Consider the following 14,065-nt stretch of genomic DNA (forward strand, 5'->3'; position numbering starts at 1 on the left):
TTCTGTTCTAGATTCTAGTCCATGATCTATATAAATATAGACCTAGACTCTAGGAATTGCTAAAAGACATTAGTTAAGTCATAAAAAAAAGGCTTACGTAAAATTTGACTGTATAAATTTTTTTCGAAAATAAATATTATGACCTACAATAAGTGAGAACTGAATTATGCATATCTAAACGGAATTTTTGGCGCCAACACGATTTTATTGCTTTTGACGTGGATTTTTGACTTCTGAGAAGTGATAATTGTTTTTGCGCCCTCCTATTGACCAATACTCTAATAACAATAAATTTTGAAGTAAATAAATCTCTCATATACATTTTGTTTATTTTTTTTAGTGCTTCGTGTCACAAGAAAAGCTGCTTTAAATTTAGTTAATATAATTTTCTCTAGTAAATTGACTTAAGAGATAAACTACAATTAAAGTTGTAACTCAAATACTGATTTCAAACAGCAGCTTTTATTGCTTTCAACTGACTGACAAAAGAGGTTAAGAAACTTACTCATATATATATATATATATATATAAAATTTTCAAGAAGCAGCAAAATATTGTAATGATAATTTTATTTGAGTTGAAATTTTTTATGCGTTTAGGAATGCAACGAACAACGAACGCACTGTGGTCGGTAACTGGTTCACGCACTCGGTTAGTGTGTATGTGGAGCGAAGGATCGGCTGTTGGAAGGATATGGTGAGGATGTGCGGGGTGCGGAGAGGGGAGGACCCTCGACCGACCCTGAACTCCTGGACGCATCCGACCGGCTGCTCAGCCAACCTTGAATAGACAAACCGGCGTAGGAGGGTTGGACGACGGCGAAATCACCTTTGTGTCTGGTGAGTAACCAGATCAACCGCGATGAGCCTTGTAAATTGATTTTTAAAGCGCAGAGCCTCATAAAAATGGGGTATAAAGGTTAACGCTCATGGCATTTTTGCGATGGGCAATATTGTCTAGATTCTAGCATGTGATGTCAAGATGCGATAAAGCGATAATACACAAAAAAAAGAGAGAGAGAGAGAGTTTAACGCTCTCGTCGGGTGAACGGATGGAAGACAAAAAAGAAATTGTAAAAGTGTATTAAACCGCATTTAGAATGTAATGGTGCGAGCACCGAGCGAAGAGAGGAGGTCTGTGAACTTTCGGAGCGGCCCTCGCATTATTTTTGTCCCTTGTTTCTATTCTAGTGTCGTTGGTGACACTTCAAAGAGTAGAATGCACTCTCTAGACTTTTGTTTAATTACCATAACGAAAGAGCTTACATCTACATATGAATATATGTATGATGCATACAACCTCGAGCAATAACCCGATGCCTCGCCAAGGCCTCGACTCTTACTTGATATCTATCTACTGATGATTGGAAAAATTCTCATGCAATTTGTGGATATGGAATAAGCTCCATTTGACCTTAACCTGAATCCACAAAAGCGAAACGACGGGGGACCGCCAATATTTTCGCGAAGGGGTCTGGAGTGAAAAGAGGGGCGACCCTGTTTACAGGTCAAAAGTGACCCTTGCTTGCATATAAACATAATGACCGTGAAATTTGCGAAATTCTCAGGTCGGACTACCTGTCGTCTTCCATAGGCGTTTCGAATCGATTTATTGTTATTCATCCACGTACAGATTCAACGGTCAAATTTATTGTTATTACAATATAACACACTGGTATTCAATGTGCGGTTTTTTAAGGTCGCCAATTATTATAGCATGTTTCCCGGTTCAAAAACCAAGCGAGGCTAGCGACTGCTTTCAATGTCAAAAACGCTTATTAGCGATTTTTTGGAATTCACGCGATGACTACTTTGGTCGGTCATGTGGCCTTGTTGGACGATAAAAAATATAGCATGTACAACATATGCATTAGATTTACTTTGTTAAACTCGGCGGAAACCTAACTTTTCCATATATTGAATGGAGGTAATATTTTTTTGGTGTTAATATCAAATCCATTAATATTAAAATGATTTTTATAAATCTTGTCAAAGCAACGATATTTTTAAACTAATCAATCAGCGTTATTTACATAACTTGGCACAAAATATGTTCTATATAGTTATTCGTTGAGAAACAATGTGAAGGATTGAGACGCGAGTCTGTCTGTTTAATATTTTTTAAATTCAAAGTAAGATTTTGCCGTATATTGTATTATCATTATCGTTATAAATGACCCACAGTGTGCTAGTGTGACAACGTGATCAATACTGCATCGTTATCAATCACGATACAGTCACGTTTCATATAATATACATAACGATATTAATTTTTGCTTACCTTGCAACCCTCGCACGAATGTACTCCATAGTGAAAACCGCTAGCTTTATCGCCACAAACTCTGCACAATACTGTAGTTCCGTCAAATTCTGTAAAAATAAAAAAAAATCAATTAATACCCTTCCGCAAAGTTGGCTTTGAGGACGGCCTCCCAATTTGTTCGACGTATGACTTTCGCATATATTTACTTTTCAGCAGCGGCCTCATAGATCAAAAGCGAAAACGCTGGCACGCGCTATTGAATGCCCACACTGATTATGACATAATTATTCCCACGTCGATTTTCACCTATCATCGGGAGGTTTCGATAAAGAGCGTCGGTTCAAGGCCGCCCGGAATAATATATAGTTCAATGGCCCACTTGATAAGCATATTTTTCGCGCACGTATCGCGATCGAATTATCGTTGAGTCACGAATTTATCGCCTTTACGTGCTGACCCACATCGAGGATGTCGACCCTGTGACTCTGAAAAAGTACTGAAAAACAATCGATAAACATCTCTAGTTTGAGAAGTGGCGATCTAGAATGTCGCAGACTGGTGACGGACGGGTGGAATAACGAATCTCGTTGTTTTTCTCCTCTCGAGACGACGAGAGTTGAGCTATGGTTTATTTTGGAAGCCGGGCAGGACAAGGAAAAATATCTAGAGGCGGTTCACGGTCGTTCAACGTTTAATTTCGTGTCGGAGTTTGTTTATTCACGAGGCGAGTGCGCTTGATCTTGGCACACTGACTCACTTGCTTGGCGACTCGATGGCTCGGGATAATTTATGTGCGAACCGAGGAAAACTGCGGAAGGTGGGCTGAAGAAAATTCGGAGAAAATGTCTATATAAACGCAGATTTTCAACCAAGTATATAGTAAATATTATGCATTCCATAATTTTTTTTTAATATGAGTTATTTGTTAAGAGCCGATGACGCAATTATGCGTTATTCAATATCGAAATTTTTTTTTTACATATATTGCGCTTAGATCTGGGTCTAAGTACCGTAAACTCTCTAAAAAAATATATAACTAAATAATAAATAATAAAAAAAATAAAATAATAATAATAATAACTGATAAAAAAAACTATTAATTTATTGAATGTAAAAGGTTTAAAACAACTACCTAATATATATATATTCGTATTTATTGACTTATTCTGTTTGCATAGCTAAAAAATCTTGTTTTTCGAGCTACTACTTTAAAAGTTATAGTCGTTGGAAAAAAATCTAAATTTAAATATTTACACAAAAAAATATTTAATTTTGATTGTTTTATTATTGTAACACAAATTGTTACTTATTGTTAATAATAATTATCAATTAAAAACATTGATTTATTGAACTTTTTAATATATAAATTAGTATTTATTAACTTATTTTGCTTCAAAGCAATTTAAAAGAAACAGTTATTTTGCAGCTTTAGTCTTAAATAGGCAATAAAACACCAAATCTTAACTTTGCCCACCCTCTTCATACAGAGACGGCATTTAGAGGAGCAGATGGGATCATTCCCCCCGCCCTAAAATTTGTCCAGAAAAATACATGTTATTTAATGAAATATTAACTTTTGCCCCCCTCCCCCCCCTGCATTTACCCTGGAAAAATCTGATTATAAACCAGAAATTTTAGGGTTATTCCGCAAAAAAATCTAAAAAAACATCTAAACCGAAAATATTTTTTAAAATAATAGATATTTTTACTAGTGAAAATATAATTTATCTGACAGGTGCAAGTAAAATAATATGATTTCTATACATAATATAAATTTTTCGGTGAAGTTGTATTTTCACTAGTAAGGTCCAAATACATTTTTATCAGTAGATATATTTTTCTACTAGCGATAATATATAATAATTTAACCGATATTGTATACTGCTCTAAAATGTCTATAAAACTCAAATTGACAATTACAAAATTTTCTGTTCAAACCAAAACCTAACCGAATGCAAATTCTAAAACTAATAATAGTTTATTATATTTTATTATAAATATAAGGGAAAATAAGCGGAAGAAGAAGTATTTGAATTTTACATTATGCTTTAAAAATATGATGGCCATTCTTACCGATATTAATACGATTTCTGATATTCGAGTATTGGCCAAAATGAATTCAAACCGAATTTTGGCCAATATGTGGGCGCAAAAACACACTTCTCAGAAGACAAAAATTCACGTCAAAAGCAATAAAATCGTGTCAGTAGCGTCGCATCGAACACGAGTTTATTGCTTTGTTATAAACGGTCTTAATATGAACGTTACTTAACTGTGCGTTTCTATTGTGACGGTGACGGCACGATTTTAGTGCTTTTGACGTGAATTATTTTTGCTAGAAAAATGCATGTCATTTAATGAAATACTGTATTAATAAAATCGAAACGTAAAAAAACGACCACTGACAGGCCAATTTTTGCCCCCCCCCCCCCCCATGGAAAAAACTGAAATGCCTCCATACAATTATCTAATACAAAATCTGCAACTTAATGCATGTTTCAAATATGCCAAAACTTTTCGGGGCAGGCGGCCCTTTTTGACCATGCTACACATAATATACGCATTGAAAAAATATTGATGGTTATCTAAGAAACTTGCCGAATTTTCGGGCCAGCCAAAAATATATTTATTTGTATGGACGGCAATTTAAGACCGGCCGGATCATAAAATCAGCAATTGTTGAACTGTTGTTTATTGTTTTCTTAGCTCTTAGCTATACATATATATTTTTAGCGCATTCAGTTTAAGAACCAATTACATGAACGGTCCTTCGCGAAAATGCCACCTTCAAGCAAGTCCGCCCAGTGCGGTCCACCCTCCATACTAAGAATTTTACATTATAGTATAATGTAAAATTGTAAAATAAAATGTAAAAAAATGGGTATAATGATTATACCTATTTTTTTATATAAAATATAACCTATAGGCTGTCGATCCCTAGCCCAGAAATAAAAATCGAAAGAAAGTGTTTAAGATTAACACAACTTTGGTGTCTTTACTTTATCTTTGGCACAACATACTCATTTTAAAATGTTAATATTTTAGAATCAATCCTACTTCCATAATCGTATTTATATTATTTTGAAAGGCGAAGTGGTGCAAGCGTGAAGACCTTTGATATTTTTAATTTCGAAACTACTTTTAAATACGCCATATTTATGATCGTGTCCAACAATAAAAATAATCAAGGGTTAAAAAACAATGCAGGTCGTGATATACAGCATCGAGAATCTCGGGACAAAACCCACTATGTATTGTATCACGCTTTCAAAACTTGGTCGCGCTCAGCTAGGCCGTTATTCAATTGTTGTTGTTTATCGATACGCGGCCCGATCAGATTACGCCACAGCCGTAACATAAAGAAATGAAAAGAAAGTGGTTTGGCGGCTCAAAGTGGTCCAAGTGGCGTTTTCACTATCGTTGGTTCTCCGCGGTGAAATGGCACCGAGAGAGAAAGAGACGGGCGCTCGGAGAAAGCACTCGCGGCAGCGCGCGAGCGAGACCGAGAGTGCTTTCTCCGGTTTTGGTCGAGAACGAGTCAGCATCAACCGGCCGTGGTATAGTACATTTTCACTGGGCACCCAACGAAAGTGAATCTCGGAACGGGGTCACCAGGTGAAAGAACTTTCGTCGGTTATCTGATCATTACTCAACCGTGTCTGATTCTTCCACCTCGCGCCAACGCACTAGTTCACATTTTTCATCCTCGTTTGAGGTAATTTTGTCATACAATCACATTATGAAATATATAGAGAATAGCAGACTTACTCACTACCATAGATTTGCGGATATAGCTACTAATACACGAGCTACCTACGAATCTCTCGCAAAACTCCTATTTATGCTTTGAACCATCTATAGAGAAACGTTTAAAATTACCACCACTCGATAGCATTCATAAAATGACGAAAATTAAATGTTAAGCTCGTGCCTTTAACTTGTGCCTTTGCAATTTTTAATAACAATGGCTGGCATCACTGTCGTATACAACGCCAAAGTACTTTGGCACATAAAGGGTTAATATTATAGTTATTGAGAGATATTTAGCAATAGTACCTAGATATTTTAAGTAATTTGTGAGGCTTTCATATTTTTTGTGTTATTTTTGTAATTATTGAGATTATTTTAATATAATTTATTTATTGATATTTAACAACAGTACATATGCTATAATTAGAGCCACTAATCTATCAATTTAGTATGTCAATATATCAATAAGATAACGTTATTTTATCACCGAATTAAAAAAACATCGCTACAAATTATAAATTTAAATAAAAATATATATGGCGCAGTCAAAAGTAGCCCGCCTCTCTAACATATATCAATGATTTTAATTACCTTAGTTCACCGCTATTCACGTTTTAAAATGAAAAGTCACCTCGGACACTTTTGTTTGTCTGCCATCATAAAACAAAAAAATGTTTACTATATTTTATTTGAATTTTATCAGAAACTACGTTTACTATATAAATTATAGAGCATGAACTTTTATTAACCCTTTGAGTAGTGAGTTAATTTTTATGTTGCTATTTATTTATTACTATTTTATATTACATTTATAACACAACGTCTTATTGCTTTAATTTATTTCACTACGTTCTTGTATTATTATATTTTTTAACACTTTTCTATTATTACATTTAATTATTTATTTTACATATTTTTTATATATTATTCGGTTATTGTGGGATTTTTTTATATCAATTCAGAAGTTCTCAATATTTTTTTATAAAATGTATGTTAATTTATTTTTAGGTATTATTTCTTATAGAAATCATTTACATTCAATGAAATTTAAAAAAAATAATGTATAAATATAATGTTTTTTATTTATTATTTCTTCAGTTATATATGTAGATTGACTACCGTACATGTACGGCGAAACCGCTCAAAGGATTAATGTATCAACTGAGTTTCTTATATATATTATCATTGATTAATAACAAAATTTAATGTTGTGCAGTTAAACGTAGCACCATAATAGTCTATTTCTTAAATAGTACAAGCACATTCATTTAATAATCATAAACTTTCTATGTTGTAATAATGATATTATAGCGATAATTTAGTTTAGACTAACAATTAATTATATTAACATTCCCGTCACTGTGATCTTATTACGTGAATATCTCAATTCGTGTTACACATTGGGATTGAATCAGACATATGAATGTTAGATTTTGCGTTTTGCATGGGAGTGATGTTCGCGGACATAGATATTTTTATTAATAAATATTTGGTATATTCATTTTTAGCGACATGTACACTGAGTGTACATCACCGGAGAGCGTGCATTTTTTTGTTTAAATCGCATGAATTTAGAAGTGTTCCTATTTTTAGTTTAATGCAAAGAGTGATTCTCTGAATTTTGATTGCAAATTAAAAATAATCGGGGTCACCGGGTTAACAAACTGTCGTCAATTATTTGATGAGTATATTTCTATTGTTTTTTTTTTTTATTTATTTTTATAGCGTGCGTATTTTTGCTGTAAGTGGAGTCAGCTCATTTTGTGACAAAAGGCATAAGGCGTGTGGCGGCACGTTTGAAGCTAGACCCGATGCACGAGAGTTGAACGAACGGGGAAAGAAATGCATTTCACACGCGCTTAGGTAATAACCGCCGTGCAACAGACGGTGCAAGTCTGTCTGTGTGCAGTCGGAGAAAGCAGAATGTGGCAATTCTAAATAATTGTGACCGAGTTACGTACGGTTGCGACAGATCTCACCCGACGTACGCAACGATGAGGAACTTCTTCGGAGAGAGTGATTCTTACATAGATAGCAACACCAACATATTATAAGATATGTTAAAAATTAAAATAACGATCAAATATTATATACTAAGCAGCGCAGCGATAATGCTAACAAAAATCTTTATATTTTTTTTTGTAAATAGAAATTCAAATGCATTTTATAAATATGAATCCATATTATATCAATATTAAATAGGTCACTGAAGCAACCTAACCCGGACTAGAGATTAAAAAATTTATGAACCAATGTCTTTTTAAACTGTACTGTACAGCGTACGTGCCTCAAACAGGTGTTTATTATTGTTTCTCGTGAACTTTTGACATTGAAAAAAAAAAACAATGCCAGACGTTTGATAATAACAAAAATTAGATTACGCAATTTAAAATATTTTTAGACATCAGCAAATTTTGGCCACTGATTTGATTATTTTAATATCAATTCATGATTTCGCATTTATTATTTTTGAATATTTTTTTTTTAAATAATAATTGCAGATTAAATACATCATTTGTTATATGCATGAAGCAAATTTGCTGACTTAACAATGTCATCTTGTACCTTTAATCGAAATACACGTGCGAAAAAATTACTATCTCCAATTAAACACTACAAACTTTACATATTGTTCTCCCGTAAAATTGTCAAATGTGGAATTAGCAATTTTACACTTTTCAATTTGTAGAAAATATTTTGTATCAATATGTTTATGATTACTAATACTTTTGACCTTCAATTGAATGTGTATAATTTTCATTTTGTCGTGTACACACTTATTTTTAGAATATATGTATATTGTTGAGGAAAAATTAAAATTATTTAAAAAATAGGGAATTAAAATTATTTTTTTATTTCAATAAATTAATTTTTTTTACATTGTTTCCTGTCAATTTTAAAATTAAAATACTTGAAAAACATGATTATTGATAATAATAACAATTTAGTTACTAAATAATTAAATTAATTTTTAAGTTTATTTTTTATAGAATAATTTAATATATTTTATTTTATATCAAAAAAAATCTTTACGGTATCTTGAAACGTTTGCTCAGTTAAATATTTATTTAGCAATTCGGGAAAAATATAGGGATTGGGCCAGGGACATCATTTCTGCTTTTTCCAGGGGGAAGGGGCAAAAGTTGGCCAATCAGTGATTGTTTTTTTAATATTTAGATTTTATTGAGATTCATAGTATTTTTTATTAAATGGCAAAAGCAATAAAATCTAAACGCTCGGTTATGTAGCGTTCATATATAAGTATGAATTGGATGAGGCACATCTAAACCGAATTTTGACCAATAGGAGAGCGCGAAAAACAATTATCACTTCTCAGAAGTCAAAAATCCACGTCAAAAGCAATAAAATCGTGTCGTTGCCGTCGCAGTGGGAACGCTCGTTACCGAGCGTTCCCACTGTGACGGCGCCAACACGATTTTATTGCTTTTGACGTGAATTTTTGACTTCTGAGAAGTGATAATTGTTTTTGCGCCCTCTTATTGACCAAAATTCGGTTTGAATATACTTTGACCAATACTCTAATATCAGAAATCCGTATTAATGTTAGTATGGATAGCTATCGTATTTTTAAAACAGTGTGCAGACAAACTATAGAGTAGCTCTTGTCAGTTAAATTATATTTTTGTTAGTTAAAATCATGTAATTTTACTAGCACCTGCCAGATAAATTATATTTTCGCCGGTAAAAATATATATATATGTATCTACCGGTGAAAATGTATTTCGATATGTTTTCACTGAAATGTCATATTTAAAAAAATATTTTCGGGATAGATTCGACTGTTTTTTTTTAGATTTTTTTTAAAAAATAGCCCGAGAATTTTCGGTTTAGAATCAGTGACGTAATTTTAAGCTTTTTTTAATATTTATATTTAATTAAGATTCATAGTATTTAATTACATGATCTGCCCCTCAATGACGTTCCTGGCAAAAACTATCCGATCGATCGTAATGAAACTTTGCAGTAAGTTTTATGGATATGTAGTCAATGATCCTCAGTTTGTTCGAGTTAAAAATGGGGCATATGAATATTAATTTGTGTTATTATGTCGAAACAACAGACGGAGAAATTGTGAACATGGCAAATAAACACGTTTGAGATCGGTGCACCTGAGTAATTAATTGCATCGCGAATGCACCGGCTTGAAACTGCATTATCTAACACGCTCGTAACGGACTGGTATGTACATTTTATAACACGCGTAATAAGGGTTGAACAGACCGATGTGCAGCTCGGGCTCTCTCTGTCCTCCGGAGGAGACGGTGGAGTCCACAGGGTACCCTCCGGGTCTGTACGACGGGGGCGAAGGAGCGGCGAACTCTGCCACTTCGGGGCGCGGGGTCGTCGAGCCCACAGACGCCAATTGAACTTGCACCCTACACCCGTAACTGCTGTCCGGACTGGCGATCATGGTCATGGTTATAACAAAATCACTTCACACGTGACATCGAGTAGTCATCAAATCAGTAACAACAAATCAACAGGTGAGTCGAACCAAAGAGATAGGAGCACAAGACACGTCCTGTTCGCACGGCGCGCACGTTAGCACTGAAGCTACGACCGAGACCGCTTCGACGCATGCTACTCGCTCGCTCGCATGGCGATAAGAGTGAAAGTCTGCGAAACGAGTACCGGGCGCCGAGCGATTTTCGCCCTTACGATCGGAGCGCGCGGTGGAGTTCAACGCATTTCGAACGGCGAGGTCATTGCCGCGCTCTTCGCCGGCCAATAGCAAGCCCGGCCGCGAACGGGCCGGCGTGCTATTGGCCGCGCCGCGCGCCCCCCTCCCGCTCGGTCGTAGACCCGAACCTTGCTCGTTGCGGCCAGACGGGATGGCCAAGGTCACCGGCGAGCCCGTTCGAAAGCGAGAATCGCACCGATTTCCCTCCAATTTCACCCGCGCTCTCTCGGGGCTGCACTCGATGAAAAAAGAAACAATACTTTTTTTCTATAAACATGCACAAGGTCGACGAGTAGGACGAGCTGAGAACTAAACCCATGTCGCGTATTACATAAAATATGCATTTTATTAGCGAGTCGCGGGTCACCTTGGCAAGGCTCTTCACCTTAGGGGTGCGTACTTAAATGAACTTCTTTCTTTATAAAGGCCAAATTTATACTTGGCTTGATCTTTCTTTATCAATGATCATTTCTGAATAGAGCACATTGGTACGATAGAACAATAACACTGGCAAAAAAAATTGTAACTGATCTTAATGCATTATGCAGAGGTAAGTTTAAATTCGAAAAAAAATTATATTCATTTATTTTATAAATATGTACATACATACATATACATATGTAAATATATTTTTTAATTTTTGCACCAATCATGCAATATTTTTATCAACTATTATATTTGTGTTTGCAACACTTTTTTACATTGACAACACAGTAATATTGGCACCACTATAGCTAAATATAATATAGAAAACCGTTTTCAAGGGAAATAGAATGCTAGTATAATGACAAATTACTTCTGGTTCCTGCAAAGAAAAAGTGACGAAGTAGAATATAAGAGAAAAAAATATACTAAGAAGCATTTTTAACTCATTTTTTTAGAAAAAAATGATCTTTTAGAAAACGCCGAGTTCTTTTGGTTATGTATCGTTTCCTTATACTTAAGTTAATTTTATGTATTCAGAGTCGATTCTAGATAGAGAAATATCAACTAAAGTTGTTCAATATCTATAAATCGATACATCTTTGAAATGTGTCCCTTTTGTTCACTCATATGTCAATCTGCTCTATTTATAGATGATCAAAGTTGAATTAGTCAAACAAATATGTATGTCATAATTTATTTAAATAAATGTATCTTTTAGAAAACCTTGTTCTATTCAGAGATAAATCAGTCTTAGTTGTTAATACTAAATAAGTATAAAGTTATAAATAAATACAATGTGTTTCTCTAGAATTATCATACATATATTATTTTGTTAAAAATTAAATTTATACGCAATTTTAAAAATATTTCTTAAAGCTTCATTCAGCGCAGGTAGTAAGAAATTTTGACTGATTCTATGAATTACGATTAGCAAATATTTAATTTCGACAACAACAAAAAATTAAAAATGCAAAGATTAATGACTTAATAATTATTATATTATCAAATCTTTGGCAATGATTCGTTCATGAGGCAATGTAAATGCTATAAAAATATGTTGTCATCTTTCGTGAAATATGCTGTAAAATATCATGTGATGAAAAATGGTCAGAATTATAATAATATATTATATAAGAATTTGAAATGTTTTAATACAAGTTTTATCATAAATTATAATTTACATGCATAAATATTGACTCATATTGTTATAAAACTTTTTATTTATATTTGATCGACTTTGAATTGAACATATTAACACAAGCTGGGCAAAGTGGGAGATGTTAGTATTAATATTTACAATTATTATTAAAATTATATTTCAGGTAATCCTGAATTACAAGATTAAACATACAATATTGTATTTTTTTAAGTTTCATCAACTATAATTTACTACGTGATGCATTTTAAAAAATTGCTTTCTTATAATAAACAGATTGTGCCACATTTACGATTAGTTCTAATACCACTCTATAATAAACCATTAACGTATTCGTTGAAAAGTCAACGGTAAGTATATTTTGATGAGCGTTTGTAGTATAAATTAACCGAATGTTTTCTATATTAGCAATAATCTAATCTTAAATAGTAACTGGTCGAAAATATTATTTTGTATTTTATAAAATCAGACAGCAAACTTATTTTTACTGTTCCTTAAAGATGCATTGTTTGTGGCACATTTAAAAATAGCCTAAATTTTAAAAACAATAACAATTTTATGTATTAAGGAATAGCTATGTTAACATTATTGTTGCTGTGTATTCAATATTATATCGTAATGACCATGTGAACCACAAATTAGTTTAATAATTATGCGCTTATAATTGCGCGTTATTCGTTCGTAAAAAGGCGACCATAATAATTTTTATACATATATTTAAAAGCAGTCTGCCATTAATTTTAAATTGTCCTAATCACTCAACATCTCAATTTTTACGCTGATAAATTAGACTATAAACCTTAACCGGGATGTATGTATTATGTACATTTTAGATACACAAGCATAGAGAAAGAGAAAAGATTAAAATATTCATTCACGACTTAATCTGGATGTTGAAGTGTATCCGAGCATCACAAAGACGACCTTGCTGGTCTCGAATTGGCAATGCACTCTCCAAGATCAGATTTATGGAATTCGCGAGTAGGTGCTTACACAAATGGGACATGAATACCGGAAGTTTGCCATCTCTCGCGCGAAATTTTCTTCCGAGGTCGAGGTCGACCTTTTTAGCTCGCCGCGCGAATTTCGACCCGCGTCAAAAGCTGGCAATTAATTTAGCATTGAGTTCTTAACTTTGTTTAGCGAAGTGGCCTCTCAATGTCGCATCAGCCGAAATTATTTTCGGAACGCACTGAGGTCGCACGAAACGTATACCTAAACTAGCGAAAAAGGTCAACGGGAGCCAAAGGTGGACGATCTATATAACCCTGAAGATTTAAAACGCAGCGATGAAGAATTACGTTAGCAACTTCCGATCCGAAGTGGAGAAAAATCCATCTATCTTGTCATGTAAAAATAAAAGTAAATCGCAATTCATAATCGCACAATATTTGGCACAAAAATGAGCGATAAGTATCGGCATTATAAATGGCCATCGATCTGATGCGATTAAATGAGCCGACGCTTTATCTCGACGTTGATAAGGAACGATACATTTAGGGTAATGACCTTTCAAGGTAGGAAAGTTTGCGTCATGCGAAAAATAAAATCGCGACGAGTATGTTCCGTGGTCATTTTTTTTGAGGTCATTTAAAAATCAAAAACGCTTCCTGTAACGGTGACGGTCGGTCGATGATGCGTTGACAATGTGCCGGCGAGGACGAATCGTATCTATACATGAGGAAAGATGCATAATTTTCTGACCTTTCTACGAAAGGCCTATTCAATACAATACAAGGTGGTTGAACTGGAGTATCTCACCGTGACAA

At 34.0% G+C, this 14,065-nt stretch overlaps 1 protein-coding gene across 3 annotated transcripts in view; it reads right to left on the reverse strand.

The window, feature by feature from the left end:
• Positions 1–14,065, reverse strand: part of Eip75B (Ecdysone-induced protein 75B) — a 187,271-nt gene that overhangs the window by 35,643 nt on the left and 137,563 nt on the right. For 2 of the 3 annotated variants that reach the window (XM_088183297.1, XM_088183299.1), the window contains exon 2: positions 2,281–2,369. In XM_088183297.1, the coding sequence (XP_088039423.1) occupies positions 2,281–2,369 (89 nt within the window). Of the gene's footprint in view, positions 1–2,280; positions 2,370–10,254; positions 10,584–14,065 lie in introns of those variants that run through there. The other variant, XM_088183298.1, reaches the window with a different exon arrangement.

The sequence above is a fragment of the Plectrocnemia conspersa genome, unplaced genomic scaffold (assembly GCF_051122295.1).
Source record: "Plectrocnemia conspersa isolate PC_06_02 unplaced genomic scaffold, ASM5112229v1 ptg000003l, whole genome shotgun sequence".
Classification (NCBI taxonomy): domain Eukaryota; kingdom Metazoa; phylum Arthropoda; class Insecta; order Trichoptera; family Polycentropodidae; genus Plectrocnemia; species Plectrocnemia conspersa.